The sequence below is a fragment of the Vidua macroura genome, chromosome 1 (genome assembly GCF_024509145.1).
Source record: "Vidua macroura isolate BioBank_ID:100142 chromosome 1, ASM2450914v1, whole genome shotgun sequence".
Taxonomy (NCBI): domain Eukaryota; kingdom Metazoa; phylum Chordata; class Aves; order Passeriformes; family Viduidae; genus Vidua; species Vidua macroura.
The window spans coordinates 9739566-9757637 of NC_071571.1; the positions used below are offsets into that span (position 1 = coordinate 9739566).

General features: G+C 37.8%; 1 protein-coding gene across 2 annotated transcripts in view; it reads right to left on the bottom strand.

Moving 5' to 3' along the window:
• ESYT2 (extended synaptotagmin 2) overlaps positions 1-18072 on the bottom strand; it is an 80531-nt gene that overhangs the window by 25692 nt on the left and 36767 nt on the right. For both annotated transcript variants that reach the window (XM_053981931.1, XM_053981940.1), the window contains exons 5-7: positions 16299-16371; positions 15383-15472; positions 4267-4322 (exon numbers count right to left, since the gene is read on the bottom strand). In XM_053981931.1, coding sequence (XP_053837906.1) covers positions 4267-4322; positions 15383-15472; positions 16299-16371 — 219 coding nt within the window. The remainder of the gene's footprint in view (positions 1-4266; positions 4323-15382; positions 15473-16298; positions 16372-18072) is intronic.

Here is an 18072-nt window from a genome sequence, read left to right on the forward strand (position 1 = left end):
GTGAAAAGGGAGTGGCAGTGCAACCACCCTGGTAATGAATCACGTAAAACCCAACCCCACACCCCTCCACAAACACAGAGCAGAGAACAATTTCCTAAGCAACAAGGTCACCCAGCTCAGGTCTGAGCTGACAACAAATCATTGTCAGACCAATAGCACTGGTTCCACACACTGCCTGCACAGGCATAAGACAGAACATGGAACGCAAGTCCCCAGGACATCCCAGGAGGATGTACAAAGGTTTGGAGAGGTAATTACAACAATACTTGAGATACTCTGAACTGCAGAGGTACATTCTCACTAAAGCTGGTGGAGCTGCAGTTTCTCCTCCTAAATACACTCCATTATTCCCTTTTTACAGTCTTTGTGAAATCAAGATGCAAATAATGTTTGATTACTTAAAACATTTTTTGGATGAAGCGCTTGTGTGTGAGCCTTCTGAAGTTTTCCAAGACTGAATCTGAAGCTGGGAATAGCTCTGACCCAGGAGCTAGCATATAAAAACACAAAAGCTGCAGTGAAACATGATATGTGTTACAGTTTCATTTGGAAAGAAAATGTAGTGGTGAGCAATTAACATTATGCTAGAGATGGGCAACAGAACAAACCCATTAAATGCAATCTGGCCCACTAGAAATGCACGGTGATGTTCATGCCAGAGATTTGCAACCTGAACAGCCTGCAACCCCTTGGCTGCCCACTTCCACTGTAAATCCAGGTAACTACAGTACATGATGGAACATGGCTGACTTTGTAATGGTACTCAGAGCAACAGGAACAGAAGGAGCTCAAGGCTGCATCAAAATCAATGGACAGGTCTGTGCAGGCTTCTGGTTAGAAAGAAGAAACAGTGGATAATATTAAGATACTGCTCAGAGGAAAAAAATTTCCTCTCTGCTTCTGAGTTAATTCACATGTACCCTAAAGAGTCTTCCTTCCCCTCCCCTTCGTGCAGAGCTTTTCCAATCACATTTACAGAGGTTGTCATTCTATGTGAATCCTAGAAATTCAGTTTCAGCAAATCTTAAGACAAATACTACAAGATAATCATGTTATCTGAAGAGTAGCTTCACTTAGCTATCATTTTAACATATTGCTTTTCAAACTTTCACGTTTCATTATGCCAAACATCTAGCTTTCAGTTTAGGTATGCTCAACTCTCTGAAATGAGCCAAGAAAATAGAAATCATTATTTTGTTAAGAGGTGACAAAAAAATTGAAGATAAACATCTCAACCAGTCTTAACATTAAAAGGAAAAGAAAAACCAAACCCAAGCTGAAATGATGGTAACTACACATGCAACAATCACACTTTTCAAAATACAAGCCTAATGACAAAACTCTAGTACAGAGATCAGGTAAGATTTTTTGTTCCTGCTTTTGTTAGTGTCCCTACTTGTCAGGAAGAGAAAGCTCTGCCTTTATGCTCAGTCCCTTAAGAACAGATAAATAATGGAGAAAACCAACTGACAGAAAGCAAAGGAGCCATGCAAGGAAAGCAATAGTATCAGAGCTGCCTTGAAAGAAAGGCTGCCCTGATCTTCTCCAGTTCTTCCTTGAGATCACAGATCCTTAAGATCCTTTATGTGATCGCAGGCATAAATAAACCTGCTCTGGACCAGAAAAAGATTCAGAGACTGACTAATGTTCAAATAGAGCTACAGCAAATCTCCTTAAATAAGAGAAAGAAACACAGCCCAAGCACTGGGAGGACTCACAATCCTTTATGCCAGAACCAAACCCCAACTCTGGTTCCAGAGGTCAGTCTCATAATTTTATCCCAACATTACCACTTGAATTTCACAAAAACACCTGAGAAAAATGAGGCGGCATTAATGAAGTTTCACCAAGTACACAGAGAAACTGGTCTCCTAGAAGGTAGCAGATACCCTACATTTAAATACAGGGATCTGAAAAAGAAGACTGAAGACTGTATGCAATTAACTAATGAATTATATTAATTCTATAACTACACGATGCTTTCAAGCTGTTTAAATCTCATCTAGCGTCAGCCAGCTGGGGTACTCTTGGATGCAAAGTATTCTTTATGAATACAAGGCAAAAATGACAATCTTTTGCATTTTTTGTTAACTAAAGTAAGTGGTCTGATCTATGGAAAACAGAGACAAAACACTGCAAGCAACAGAAAGATGCATTAATATAAACCCTTATGTTGATGCATCATTAAAAACAGCTTCCTAAGATCATAAAACTTTAGGCAATGATTCTATGTACAATTATTTTTTCAGTTCAAAAAATGAAAGAAGTGTGCAATGTTTCATTTAGTTTATTAAACTGTCTTCAAAAGCTCAATTTCACTGCAGAAAAATAATTCTTAGTTGCCTACTCTTTTGTATTGCTCTCTACTTAGCTCTACTAAATTTTTATCAGCTGTGTATTTTTCCTATGCTATCTTTATTCATACTGCAGAGACAGCACATTTCTGACTGCATTGAGTGTTTTCACTGAATCTCAAGCAACCCCAACATCTTCCCATCATCCACATCCCCTCCTGAAAGCACCTAAATATTCTCACAGCCTGGCTCCTGCTCACACGGAGATTTTAATTCCACCTCTCCACAAGCTATACTAACGATGGAATATGAATTACTTGTGTGTCCTTCTCCTTGTGGAGTCATACAGGAAAAGTAATGAAAAAATTGTTAACAGCTGACAGGGAAGCTTCCAGCAGCTAATGCTGAAATTCAATTAGCAGAAGACATTTGCAAACAGTACAAATAAGCACTTTAGTGTGCAGCCAACAGCCACAGGACTATAAAGGTACCTGTGGTGGCAGCAATCTCTTGTTCATCATTGTTTATAACAACTACAATATGTCAACTTGTCAGACCAAAATACACAACTTATCTATACAGATAAGAAAAACAAATACAGCACTAAAGAAACCTCTTGGCAAGGCAGAGCATGAGTCACCCCAGTTACAGTTACTATAGAAACTATACCACGTCTGGATGGCACTGGTTTGTGCATATGTGGCCAAGTTTGGTTGCTCTGGAAACCATAAACTTGAGATATTTAGTGAGACTTTGTTTACATCTGAGGTTTTGTGTTTGCAGTCAGGCAAATATGTAGCAGGATGTGAGTCTCAGGAGTCTAGTAAAGTTAAGTACTAAATGTAAATTTAGTCATGTTATATCAAAAAGGGGAATTATTACTCAGGAGCTGTATTTTGGAAGCCATTTTCTCTCACTCATCAAGGAAACCTCTTTCCTCAGAGACAGTCTTAAGCAGGCTTGAAACATGAGCAATTCTTGGAGCCATTAACCTACTTAATGCAAGTTCTAATTTCAAACTGTTCAGCTGGGATTCCGTGCAATGACTTCACGTGTCTAAGGAAAGCAAAATCCACTTCAGTCATGTAATTTATTACTAGGGGATTAATTTAATACCTAAATTCAAACTCCTGTTTTGAAACAATAAAAAATAATTCTGGAGTCAGCCAACTCTTGAGAGTATGGGATCTAATAAAAGGGGTAGTCACAAAATCCAAGTGTGTATCAGATCCGCCATTATCTCCTTTGCCATTGTCTCCATATTAAAAAGCCCCTGGGTAACTATTAAATCCTGATAAATATGAATATATTAATGGATTTAACTTTATCAGGTTTATAATGACTGAAAGCAGCCTGATTTGCACCTCTATTGATGCTTTTTAATTTGGGATTTTATCATGTGGTATTAGGAAAAGCTCTGAATAAGCTAAGCTATTTTATAGCTATATACAGTCAATGTTTTTGCTACTCCACTTGATCTTCACATAATAAACTGAAAGCTTCAAAAGTAAACACTTGACAATATTAGAAACTGTATTTAATTTGAATAATCTTAAGGTATTTTTAACGATCTTTAGACAAGCAAATAGAGATGGACTGGCATACAAAGCCAAGAACCAAAATGTCATGAACCCACTGGCATGAAAAGAAGGCTCTGTGTCTTCCTGCTGTCATAGGAGATGGCAGATACAAAATTCACAAGATACTGGAAAGGCTGAGAACACTAAAAGAAGTATATTACAAATTATATTTTCTAAGTATTTTTAACAAGACCTACTAGATATACTTTTGGCATACTTTGACTTGTGGAGAAATCACTACTTTCTGCAAATTGAGCAATTTCATACAATTCTATATTAAGAGTTAAATGCTCAGAGTCATCTAACCTAGAAACTATCCAATTGATGGTCTTGAGATTTTCTGGGCTTTATTGGGGTGCAGATATATCAAACAGTGTTTTAGGTATACTCACTTCAGTCCTGGAACATCCAGAAGATTGGTCAGTCCAGTCCAGTTAATTTCCAAAAGCTGTAAATTGCAGAGAAAAGGCGGGGGGGAGGGGTGTGGGGGGGGAACGGGATGGGATGGACAGGAAAAAAAAATAAAGAAAAGCAGCTTAGAATTTGTAACACTGAAGAAATAAACACAATAGTTATAGATTTTGATCCATAGAGAATTAGGCTGTTTCCAGGATTTTCTTAAACAAACAAACAAAACAACCCTCTTCCATTCTTAAGACTTTTTAGACACATTTTTTAAAAGCTATAAAAAGTTTCACCATTCTCTTACCCCCTCTTCCACCATTCATATAAATAAATATACATCCCCCAATATACACAAATACACAGGACCTACTCTGTACAACCCACATAGAATAATGAAATGTGGTTCTATTTTCTGGAGAAATACTTCTGGAGTCACCACAGACCTGTTACAGATGAACAGTCATTAACATGAATTTGCAAATTATAATAAACTGAAAAAGAAACCCACATGAGACCAGGAAAATAAGAGATCTAGAAGACAGAGGCAACAGAAGAATGAAGAATTGGGATTAAGAAGGTGGCAGGAAGATGTGATAACAGCTTGCAAACATAAGAGGCTGTTTTCAAGGCACAAGTTCATTCTATCACTGATAAAGAAAAAGGCATCAACAGGATTAAGTACCAAAGTGAGAAAAATCCTCAGAAATAATTAAAAGGGATAACTCATTGCTATGTTATGCATACTTTCTTCACTGAAAATCTTTGCAGAATATTATGCTGTACAAAGGTACCTATTCTGTTTCAAGATTGCTGACATTAAAAACTAATATAAAACATCCTTTTTGATCCTATAATATTCTAATTCTAGATAACAAAACCAACAGACCTGAGTTCCCTTAGTTCTCTCTTCATTTAATGATTTCAATTAACTTCACAGAAATTACCAGAGTATTTAAGCAAGAAATAAATCCAAACCCATCCAGTTACCGCAGTCAAACTCATCTAATCTAACTGCATGAGAAAAGGATTTTGATATTCCTCAGTTAAGAAACTAATTGTGGTGGTTCAGCTAAATGCTAAAACAAAACAACAAACCGCTACAAGAACAAATGTTGTATATTTTCACAAACAGACAAGAATCATCATCCTACCTTCACTTTCTTTTTTAAGAATAGCACATACCATTCTTTTACAAAGGATCTATTAATAGTTTAATTAGTGATTTCCTTTGCAAATACTTCCAGTAAAGATAACACATAATAGATTAACTCATATAAGGAGTACTGTTACTTAATATACTTTTGTAATGGTGAAAATATTTCAACAATGTTACCTATGAACAATATTACCAGACCTGCCTGTAACAAATAATTAAGCAGGGAAAAAGAAAATCATTATTCTTTCAATGAAAAAAGTAAGATGTAATAACCAGGTATTCCAGAACAAAAGACAACACACATCATGGGACCTACTGCAAGAATCTACATGAGCACCATGCCCTTGCCATAAACAGGGCTCAGGCTATTCTGGGCATCATGAAGATGATTAAGGGACTGGAGCAGGATATCATGAGAGATGCCCAATACCTTCATTATTTTTGTGGCCCTTCACTGGACTTATTCCAGCACGTCCCTATCTCTGTTGTATTGGGGAACCCCACACTGCACTTCAGATGTGCCTCACCAGTGCTGTGGAGAATGGAAAAATCTCCCTCAACCAGCTGGCAACACTTCTCCTACTGCAGCCCAGGATGCTGTTGTCCTTCTTTGCCGTAAGTGCACATTTCTGACTTCTCTTCCCCTTTCTGTCCAACTGAACAGCCCTCATCTTCTTCAGCAAAGCTGCTTTCCAGACAGTCAGCTCCCAGCCTGACATGGGAGACAGGGTTATTCCTCTCTAAGCACAAGATGTTACATTTCCATTTGTTGAACTTCATGAGATTTCTGTTGTCACATTTCTCCAGCTTGTTAAGGTCCCTCTAAATAGCAGTACAACTATCAGGTCTATCAAGCACTCCTTCCAGTTTTAAGCAAGCCAACTTGCTGAGAGCACACTCTGTCCCACCATCCAGGACAGCCATGAATTTGTGCTGGCCCCAGGTTTTACCCTGGGGTAAATCACTACTGATGGTCCTCCAGCCAAATTTCATGTTGCTGACCACAACTCACTGAGCCTGAAGAGTTTAGCCACTTTTCAACCAAGCTGTCCATTTATCTACTCTGTTCTTAGCAGTTTACCTACAAGGATGTAGCAGGCTGTGTCAAAAGCTTTACTGAAGTCAAGGTCAGCTGTATCCATTGTTCTTCCCTCATCCACCAAGCCAAACTTCTGATCACAGAGGGTTATTGGTTTGGCTTCCATGATTTCCTGTTCATGACTCTCTCCTGGCTACTCCAAATCACTTTCTTGTCTCTTCAACCTTACCAGCAGGATGGAGCTCACCACCTGAGCCCCTGTGCCCTTGAACTGCCTCCAGAGCCATGCTGCAGTCACCTTTCATGCTTTCCAGATCTCCCCTGGAAGTGGTGTTGATCCCCACAGGAAAGAGCAGCAGTGAGTAATGGTTTGAGGGCTGTAACAGTTGACAACATGCTGAACCTGAGGTCCAGGCAAGCACAAACCTCAAGAGAAAACAGGTCAGGATGGCACATGGGGCCAAGAGTCTCTCAGAAATGACCACCTCCCCTTTCTCCTGGTGCTTCAGTGCAGTTCAGGCTCTGCTGGCTTGGATGCTCCCAGGCCCTCCTCTGCTACACTGGCCCCAAATCTGTTCCACAGCTGCAAATCTGCAGATGGGGTAGGAGTCATCTTCCTTGGGGCAGAAAATTTCCATCTTTGCCCATCATGGAATAATTCCCCCCAGTAGTTTCTCCAGAAAGTCAGAGATCCTGTTTCAGACATCCCCTCTCTACAGAGAGTCAGGCTATATGAGGGAAACTAAACTCAGACTAAGCCATCTACCTGATCATTTACATTTGTTATGGATGAAACCAGACTGTAAGAATCTAAAGTGAAAAGACTCTCCAGTAGTTCTGCAGAGATTGCTAAATTTCTTGGCTGATTCCTTCTTTAGGTGAAAGCACAAACCCATCACTGGCTGCAGGATCACTTTGTATTCAATGTCTTTTTTAAAGTACCTCATTTACAACTAGTTTTGCCCACTTTCTATTAGAGTACTAGCATTATTTTAGTGAGAAAAGGTTAATGTTTGTCTATTTATGGAATACTAGCAAGGCTAAATGGAAGTAATACCTTTCAGAAGAGAATAAGGTCTTAGCTACAACCCATACTGTATACTGAACAGTCTTTTTTGTTTTCTTTGAGGTGCTGTTTTTTTTTTTTTTCTACACAATTATCAATTTAAAGCTATGAAGTTTTTAATTTCCAAATGTAAAAAAACCCTTATTGAAAATAATTTGTTGCAAAATGGGTTCTTTTACATTGGTATGTAAGCTTTAGTAGTACAGTTCTACAAAAGTAAACTATGAGCTAGAACACAGAACATTTTCATTTAGGAAAACTAAGATAATTTCAGCACATTCCACTTTGAAAATTAATTGTGCAAATTTTTAGTATATTTTCTCAAATCTCCTCCTCATCTTAAATCTGAAAATATATATATATATATATATATATATATATATATATAAATAATTGAACCAGGATGAAAAGTCCAACTTAGTGTGAATAATTTCAGTTTTATATTACTTCCTCAATCATGCAAACCCACAGAAGTTTAAGTAATAAACCAAACAAGTAGCTTGGTAGTAGTTGATAAGACTAACCACAAATTGAGTATTCAGACTAATTCTCTTGTTCTAATCACAAGTTTTGACTGTACATTATGAGACGCTTTAAAAATCTATGCAGTCTACCTGGCTTCTAGAAGAAGTAATTTTATACTGTTTTAAGACAAAGAACCCAGTTTATTATATGATTTATTTTTTCTTTATTCATAGGCAAAATAGAAGCAAATGGACACCATAAATACCTTCCAAAAGTGGTCCCTATCCCCCTGAGGTGCTCATACCTGCATCCTGTATTTAACAGTTTTACATAATGATGTTTTCAGCAAAATAGCATGAGAGAAAAGATTTGCATTTCCTTTTGTTTTCATATTTTGTTCAGTGTACTGAATAAAGCAATTAACACAGTAAGTCCTCTGCTGTCTCCTAAACAGACTTCACTGAATAAATGCATTGAGCAACACAATGCATGTTGAAATTCAACATTGAGAAACATATCCTGCACTGGACTGAAACATTTATCACAGTGGTTTCTGTATTAACTGCCACAGCCCACAAGAAAACTAAGAACAACTGAAGAGATTCCACTGAGAAGTGACACTTTGCATTGATGTGACTAAAAAGCATTTCAGAAGGTTGCAACACAGCCTATGAAACAACACAGGGCCTATGGTACAACCTCACTGTCAATAATTTGATTATTACACACCTCTGCTAAAAAACAAGCCCACCCATTCATTTCATCATCAGACCTTAAAGCATGAAACATGGAAAAACAATGACACAAAAAACCTGAGCTGTTTGCTACTAAGAGTGGTCATTTAGACAAGAAATACATATAATATCAGAAATTCTCTTCATCCACCTAATGTACAGGAATAAAGACAAAGACCAATTTCAGAAATGTTACTTCCACTTGAAGCTGAAGCTCAGAAATTAAAAAACATTACTACAGCTAAGAACTTTATAGGATTATTTAAAAAGCTTTGCAAATAAATCTTAAGCCATGAAATGTTTTGGAAGGAATATGAGCCTTCAAACTCCTGGCATAATCAAGCTTTCACTGTTTGGGCTTTAAAGGCAAATTCCCCTGTCAGATAAAGTTTGTTGCATTTTCCCACCCAGAGCTTCCTTTCCAGTTCTACCAGAAGCACCCAGCAGTAACACACACTGTAATCTTAGTCTACAGGTATTAGGGAGAAATGTTTGTTTTGTTTTCTCCTCTTCTGGCTTTTTTAGTGTTCTATCTCCCCCTGTCTTCACCCCACGTTTCCTTTCAATGAAGTTGTTTCAAGTCCGCACTTAGTTTCCCAACATAATCAGACCAGCAATAGATACACTGTTTGCAATTTAAGAAGAGTTTTCCAAAAGGCAACTCAGAAAAAAAAATCCTTATACCTGCAAAAGTAGAGAAATAACAGTGACAGCAGACACACTCACAGCAAAGTGAGAAGAAAGGAGGCAAATAATTTCTTCATAAGCAGGAGGGAGCCCCCAGCCACAGTCCAGCAAAATAACAAGGGGTTTTCACTCTGAATTTTGGGCACTGCCATGCCATGACTTGCTGGAGAAGAACAGGATCCCCTAACATGTGATTCTGACAGAAGTTACAGCAATGCTGCCATCATAACTAACTGAAGAGTCCTATGGAGAAAAAGGAAGCAAGCAAAGGACTCCCAGTTGATGAATCTTTTATAAAGCACTAAACCTAAAAACTTTCCATATTTAAAAAATAGCTTAACAATATGATTTCCTCCTCTGTCACCATTTTAAGCAATGCATAATTCTCTTAGTTTGGCTAAATTCAGAGAATGCCAGCTGGTTCTCTGCAGCAGAACTAACAGAAAAATTTTCCAGAACACTGGAAAAACTGCAGGCAGAATTTGTAACTGAATGAAATTTTGCCAGAAGCCAGAAACGATGGTGTCTTTCCACAACACACTGCAATTGAGAGAGGTGATGTGCCTTGCAGACTCTACCAACCAGCTCACTGGACAGAGGCAGGATTCCAGACACCACTTTCCAATGAAGTAGTCTGTGTGTCTTGTTACTCAAACCTCTTACAATTCTTCCTCTGCTCAGAGAAGTGAAAACAAATTTCATTATCTGCCTGAAAGCCAAGAAATTCACATCTTACCAAAGCTCTATACTGAGAACTAATGCAACACATACTTTGGAAGAGATTAAAAATCAGATTAAAAAATAAACAAATAAACTTCAGCCAATAAGAAAAGATAGGCTAAAAACTAATGAGTATCTCTATACACATTGGGTGTTCTCAAGACCCTAGAAACTTTTACAAAGGGAAAAAAACATGCTGGAATGTAGAATACACAGGGCCATAAATAAAGTTCACAAGTACAAAAAGCAGCCTCTGAACACTGCCAACCTTGTGGCTTGATTTGGCTGCCATAAACAATAGTAATTCTCAGAAGAGAAGCCACAGCATATTTTAAAATACTGATTAACAACTTCCTGTTAAATGAGTTATGGAAGTGTAAGACTTTTGTAGGAAAACTTAAGCTCTCCTACAGGCCAGGAGGATACAATTCCATGGGATAAGGTGTGATTCTTCCCAGGAGTGCATTACAAGGAGGGGACTAACATGCTCTCCTTCTACTGTTACTCTTGAATGGCCATACAGAGACATGGTACAATCTCTTTGTTAGTAGAGCAAAGCTCATCACCACCTACAATACAGAAGTGCTGGCATTGTTGCAATAATTTAATGTGTAACATTACCCAGTGTATCTCCCAGGAAATACACAATAAACTCAACCTCTCAAACAACACTACAGAGAGTAGATGCTGTAGTATTCCCACTGGTTGCTATAGGAAACTCAGCATATCTCTGCACAGAAATGGTGTTTAAAAGTTTTTCAGTTGTAACTCTCTGAAGATTTCAATGAGACAACTGCTAAAGAGGTAAGAGGGGGTAAAAGACACAGCAGGCAAGTGAGCTAAGTGACCAGAAGCAGGATCACAGTTGACTTTGCACAAATCCAGTGCACCTGCTGTTCTCTAATGTCAGCTACTCATAGCTTCATTCAAGCCAATTCCCTCCACCTCCTCTCCTCCTTCCTACCCTTCTACCAGACTGCATTTTGGTTCACACCCTCACACCAGTCTTGACACTCTTTTGACTTTAGTGAGCTGGCAACTAAATTACATCTAGAACAGAAAACTGGGCGTTTCTTATGGTGTTTAATATCGTGCCACCTCACATCCCTTAGCCAGCTTCCTCCAGCAGCAGAAGTTTCAAAACTGGTGAAAGAGCGACAACAGCATTGAATGAAAAGAGAAATGGGAAAAAAAAGAATAAGGTACTGTAGAAACATCAACTGTGATGGCCCTTAAAACATCCCATAAGCTACAAAAATCTAAAATCACTGAGAAAAAAAATATAAGTTGTAGCAAATTTTAAGTATGCTGAGTAGCAGTGCAAATCATTCACTTCATAAGCAACAAAACTAATTCTTAACAAATATTATTCTAACAGTAGCTGTGCATCAGCATTTATCCAGGTGTTCCACAAACCTGACAGTCCTACATGCTCTAGATGCATGTAGTTTACCAAAGGCAGACAATATTAAATGAAATTAAACTGATATAAAAATTAATCAAAACTACAGGACAGAACCAATCTGTAAAGTGAGTTGAAGGAGAGTAGTACTCAAGTCAGCAAGTGGAAGGCAAAACTGTGAATCTGAAAATGAGAGCTTTGGAAGAGCTGCCCATTTTTCCTGGAAGACATCCTGTTTTCCAGCCATTGTTCTTTTTGGAACACTAGTATTTTTATGTGTTTGTCTTATTTGGGAGGGTTTTGGCTTTTATTAAGAGAAAACGTTTGGGTTAGGACACACCCTCAATTCTGAGTGTGCCACTGAACAAGCTTTTGAAAATTACCCATTTAGAGTAGAACTATAAGCCATATAAACTTCTAAAACTGAACAACAAACCAAAATAACTATGCACTAATTCATGCTAAAAGTAAAATGATAACTAAAACTTTGAGAACCAACTATCTCGTAAATATACATAATGTTAATATAGTGAGAAATATGCAAAAACCTCACAAATCCTGACTGTTAATCCAGTGCCACCTTCTCTTTAGCACTGACACTCAGAGATTTAAAAGACTACTTCAAACATTAGAATGCACATATTTCCCTCCCTTGAAATGTCCTACATATTTGGACTTATAAAATAAGCTGATGAAACTTTTAGCACTTTCTTCACGGTAACAACAACAAAATACAGTATATAGAAAGTTTCATAAGATGTAAGAACTCTTGAAAGATCAAAAACTTTATGAATTACTCAGAAATATGAGACTGGTAAACTCATAGGCCATGTTGCCTTATATAGTCATTAAGTCCAGCAAACAGATGATACAGAGCAAGAGGAATTGTTGCCAGTTACTTTAGACTGGAAAATATGAGAACAAAATCTAATGCCAGCTGCCAGCTAATTCCTCTTCTCTTCTAACAAAAATATTTAAGAAAAGCTTTCTTTGGCTGCAGCCATTTGCTCTCTAGTAAGAGAACTGAATTTGGTTCTTGCTATAATAAGCTTTATTTTAAATTTTTCTACAGAAGTTAGAAAAATAAACACTGAGAAAACACACTGCAGTGAGGATAGACGTCTGTTTGGAAAAAGCTGAACAGCCATGGGTAACTGTCAAAGTTATGGGCTATCTTCGATTATTTTTGAACCATCCACCCTTAGGTTTGCTTGGACCTTGACCACTACCTTAGTTTTTAAATGAAAGGAGGGTGAAAAACACTTTTTACATTTTTGTAACTGAATACTTTTGGGGAGGGCTTGACTTTTTAGTCCGAGCTGATACTCTGCTCTATCTCCCATCCTTTTTTGTCCCACTAATAAAGTGTCAGGGGTAGGACAAAAGACAAAATTACCATGGACAATGTATTTCCCAAAGTTCACAAACTGACCCCAAATGAGAGGTGTTTCACTTGATATGTTTTCAGTTTCTTCTCTCAGGTGCAAGTTGTCCTAGTTAAGCACTCTGCAGATGTATCACACTTAGAAAAGCGTGGGCACAGGTACCAGAGTTAAAATCTAGAAGGCTCTGGGAGTAGCAGAAGTGGAAGGTTTGGATACCTCCTACCAGAGCAGGATGCTGGAAAGCAGAAAAGGGCCAGAAACTGCTTCTAAGGATTCCTGCTGCTGCTCTCTCCCTCCTACCACTGCCAGCTTTCCCACCTTTCCCCCAGAAGGCACCAAACAGAAGCATCTGCAGGAGGTACCCCACGGCAATCCAGACATACTGGGTCAGGTCATGGCTCCAACACAGAGTGTGCCAGAATGGCTTCTGCAGAAGGACTGTACAAAACAGAACTGAGAGAAACAACACAAACCACATCTAGACAATGCAGAAACATTATTCCTGTAGGGGAAAAAGAGGGAGCACCCCTGTCCACATAGCTACACTTTTCCCCCTGCTCCTCTAAACCAAAATGTTTGCATGTAACTTCTTTATTGGATGGTTCCTGCAACGATCTGGGGACTGTACTGAGTATGGAAGTTGTTTAGCAGAGGATTAAATAGCAAAACAATATCAGAAAGTATGCTAACAAATACATAGTGCAAACCAGCCTAAGACAGCATTCAATCCTTTTCAGGGCCATGCTTATTTTGTTAGGATAAACATGAAGATTAACAGTTGTCCTACACTCACGGCTCAGCCAGAGATTAAAAATGAGGTGAAAGAAGCAGACATCTCCTAGTGTTTATGCTCACTTCAAAGAAATCTGTGGAAATTCAAATTTGGTTCATCCCAATGTACTTAACTATTTCCAAATAAGAGCACCGATGTTTTATCAGTTTTGCATGAACTAATTTACTTTTACAAAAACACTGACTAAATCGGGTACAAAATATTTCCAAATTCTTGCATATTTTACTAAGATTTAAGTCTCCATTCCTTCTACCCAAGCACACATGGTTTCTCTAGACAGAGGAAACAAGCCACAAAAATATACAAGTGATGTAAGTTTTTTCTCAGCCATATATAAACACCTAAAACCTAACCTATTTTTTCAACATAGTAGCAAAAATTTATCATGGGACATTTGTTCAAAAGAACTGTATCACAAGAATGTGATTTTTTTGAAGAAAATAACAACATACCTCCTAAAGCTGTTGCAGAATTCACTCTCATCCCCCAAGCCTAGATCAACTTTTCAGAGTTTCAGACTGCTGATGAAACCAAGATGATCACTTTGTGATACTTCAAAGTGTCTAAACCCATGCACTTGTAAATTGTGACCTGCCAGTCTGAAACTGTTAAACCTTGACATAGTAAGTTTTAGTGTTAAGTTAGAACATATTCAAGGAAAGCCTCCAATGGAAAATATACTTTCAAGTAAGAGATGGAAACAATTAATTTCTTTAAAGAAGTCTATGGAGCATAAGAATTTCCATGTTGTTCACATTTTCTCTTAAGCTCTTATGGATACTTATTAAAAGCAGCACCAAACTTCAAATTGCTAAAACTGCCTCACACATGCATACATAGCATCAACGGATTTTCCACCAGCCAAGTGCAATGTGTATTATGTAATCCTTTTTAGTTTTATAAAAAAGATTTGTTGAAGTGCTGTGCCTAAAACTGAAAGCATTTGAGGGCTGTCCTCCTGTTTACACATGACAGTTTGGCTATATCATTTTCATACCAGCCAGACCTTGTTGGCTCACCTTTGTTTCACTGTTATTCCTGCCCAAAGTGCACTAGGCACTTTGGCCTAGTGCATTTCCCAGCTGAATTCTGTGACCTTCTCTCTGCTTTCCACTTTTGCTGCTATCATGAAAATTTTGAATTCCAATTCCATCTCACTATGTGCTTCATCCACCCTCATGCTTGGGTCACTGGTAAATGAAATGGAAATTGCCCACTTGCTACCTAGGACAAAAACTTACAGTAGGTGGGTAATTTCCCATTCTAATTTTAATTTGTGCTAACACCAGCATTGGTTTTCAAAACAATCTTGCACAGATTTTGTGAAATTTTAAGTTAGATCTACAGAATATCAAGAGACCAGTAACAAAAGCTTTTTTACAACCAATCTAGATGGCATCTATTGATCTTTCCTTACCCAGAGGACTTGTAAGAAAACTTTGACAGCTTTCACAAGACACACTTCCAAATTCCAAGGTAATTATTATCCATCTTGATTCATGCTACATCCATAACATTTTTCCAGTGCTTATCTGTCAAAGTTCAACCAAACACTTCCCAAACTGTTTCCTTTTGCTGCTTAATTCTTACTCCATAATTTTCTATCTACCATCATCAACACTCTCAAAAAAATTGGAAAGGGAGGTAAGTGCTTACAGGTTTCCTAAGGAAAAAAAGGGATAGTGCTCCAATTAGGGGCATGTCTCCAATTAGTGGTTCCAGGATAACCCTCATGGTGCCATGGATCTGTGAAAGAGGAAATAAAAAAAGACAATTTACTTTAGTCAAGTTTTAAATGAAATATATATGCTGACAATGCTCACACGTCTAATTCATTAAATTCTTGCTTAAGGAAGAATTTTATATATATATAAATTCTTTCTTTATATGTCATCCAAGCCTAAAAAAATTAATACAAGCACTTAACAGTTGTGCTTAAAAAGTCATTACATTAATCTGTATCATGCAGTGTCATGTTGGTGGTAATTTTTTAAAGGTGTGAAGTAGATTATTTCTACAGCTCCATGTAAACAAATGTGATGCAAGAAGCACAGTGGCATCCACAGGTACCAGAGCAAAAGCAGGTGAATGCTTACAGGTGTGTCAAGACACACATGCAAAAGAGCTAATTCTGCTCCTTAGGGAGAGATCTGTTATCAGAAAGTTCAGGAAATCTCAGAAATATCAGAAGGCAAATCTACTAACAGTAATTGCATCTAAACAGTAATTCTATCTGATGCTTACATATTACATGAAATAAAGTTTTAAGCTCCATGGTGCCTTTATAAACTGACACATCACTTGAACACAACACATCACATTTGCTTGATGTGAAATTATCTCCAGCTTTTCCTGTAGTAAATGTTACATATTTGTTCAACACCTTAAAGGAATTTTTTTCTTATGTTAAGTCATGCTACTGAAATTCTAATGCAGTATCAGTACTATTCAAATGAAAAAAAAAAAAAGCTAGAAAACTACACAATATTACTGTTGCTTTCTTATAGATTATTTCATCAGAAAATAGTGATTTAGTGATATGAAAATCAAAAGAAAAAAAATTGAATTTCACCTGTATGCTTTTCACACCAGCTCTGCAGAAGTATCTCTTGATCTCCAAATCAATTTCACAGTTTCCAACAAAACTAAACCAAAAAAAGAAAGTATACATTTCACTTTTATGAACTAAATTGCAATAAATTGTTCGTTCTGTTTTGCAGTGTCATGACAATGTATTTTGTCTCCCAGAGTATGCACAAAAAAATGCTTGTTGAAATATTAGAACACAAAACAATGTCCGTTTGCTAAAACACCCCCTTCAAAACATCACTGTGATCAAAATCACTCAAATTAATACCTAGGTTTGCTACCATCTCCAGATGGAGGCATAATAGGAAACAAGCAAGAGGCCCTACTTTTGGGAAATAATGGACACAGAATTCATACTCCATTTCAGGAAAGCTCTCCACAGATCTCATTGATTGTAAATGTACCCAAATCCACTCTCATCTAACATAATCACGAGAAGTACTAGACAGAGATGGTAGTTATGCTAAAAATGAAACTTGTCTGAAATATTCACAGACTTGCAAAGCCAGTCATATTTAGAATTTCAATAAGCAGGGCATGCTGAGCTGAATGATCTTCTAAGCAAGTTCTAAGCCAAAAACAGTTGAGCCCTTTCTGAAGGGAGAGAAGGCAGGAAGCAAATTAGAGAACATACTAAAAACTATGCATATTTTTCCCTGAACAGTTCTTGCATCCCATTTTTGGGGATGCAAGTTCAAGTGATTGAAATTTTCCAGATGCTGCCCTGTATTTCAGATTTGGTGAAGCTGGTAAAAAGAAGTCCCAAATATTTTGCCCATGCTACAGGACTACAAGATTATTCACACACAACTCAGGCTTGGATTTTTAGCTGCTTTCCCTGAAGCTTCATCCAGGTCAAGCATGTACCAGCAGAGCTTAGCAACCTTTTTTTTCCAAGAGCTGGTACTGCTGTGAGACACATTGGTTCTGAAAACAAGCTAATTTTGAGACTCAACAAGGAATTCAGGAAGAAAGCTTGAGACTCTGATTTAGCATGGAATTAGTCACTGATTCTACAGAATGAGAGCTAAAAGCAAAACCCAACAGTTGAATATCATGCTCCAGGTAGGGAGAGATGAACTGGACTAGGACACTCTCTAAGAAGATAGAGGCTGGAACAGAAGCACAAATGAAATTTGAATGGTTTTCTGACCAGACTGCCCAGGTAAAGAAAATGGAAGAAGGAGCCAAGTGGGATGGAGATGAGCCAGATTAAAGCCAGACACTGCTGAAAAGGAGGGGGAAATTGTTTCCTCTGCAGGGCATCCTGTTCCAGATTCTGCAGCAGAGCCCAGCTTTCTGCACATTAGTTCCTCAGACCTGGTCTGTACAGTGAAACACTGTTAGCTGTGTTTGGGAGTATGAAGTAATCTTATTACAAAAATGTTTGGGGAATTGTGAACAAATGGAATTGCTTTCATTCATTGGCTATTCTAGGCTCAAGTCAATATAGAATAAATTACTCTTACAGTAAGAGCAGAACAGCAGGATTGCTGTTGCCTTCCCCTGAGCAGCACAAAATACTACCAAAAGAAAAAACAAGGTGAGAGCTGCTGCATTCCACATATCCATTATCTAAATCATCTGTATCCTCCTCTGCTCTGTGTGTGGTGGTGCTGCCTTTGGGATTTCAACAAATGCAAATCTTATCAATCCCTTAAACAGAAATAAACAATATTACCAACACTTTGCTGTAAATATCCATCACTGGAATTTATTTTCAACTATTCAAAAGATAACACTATGTAGAATCCTTT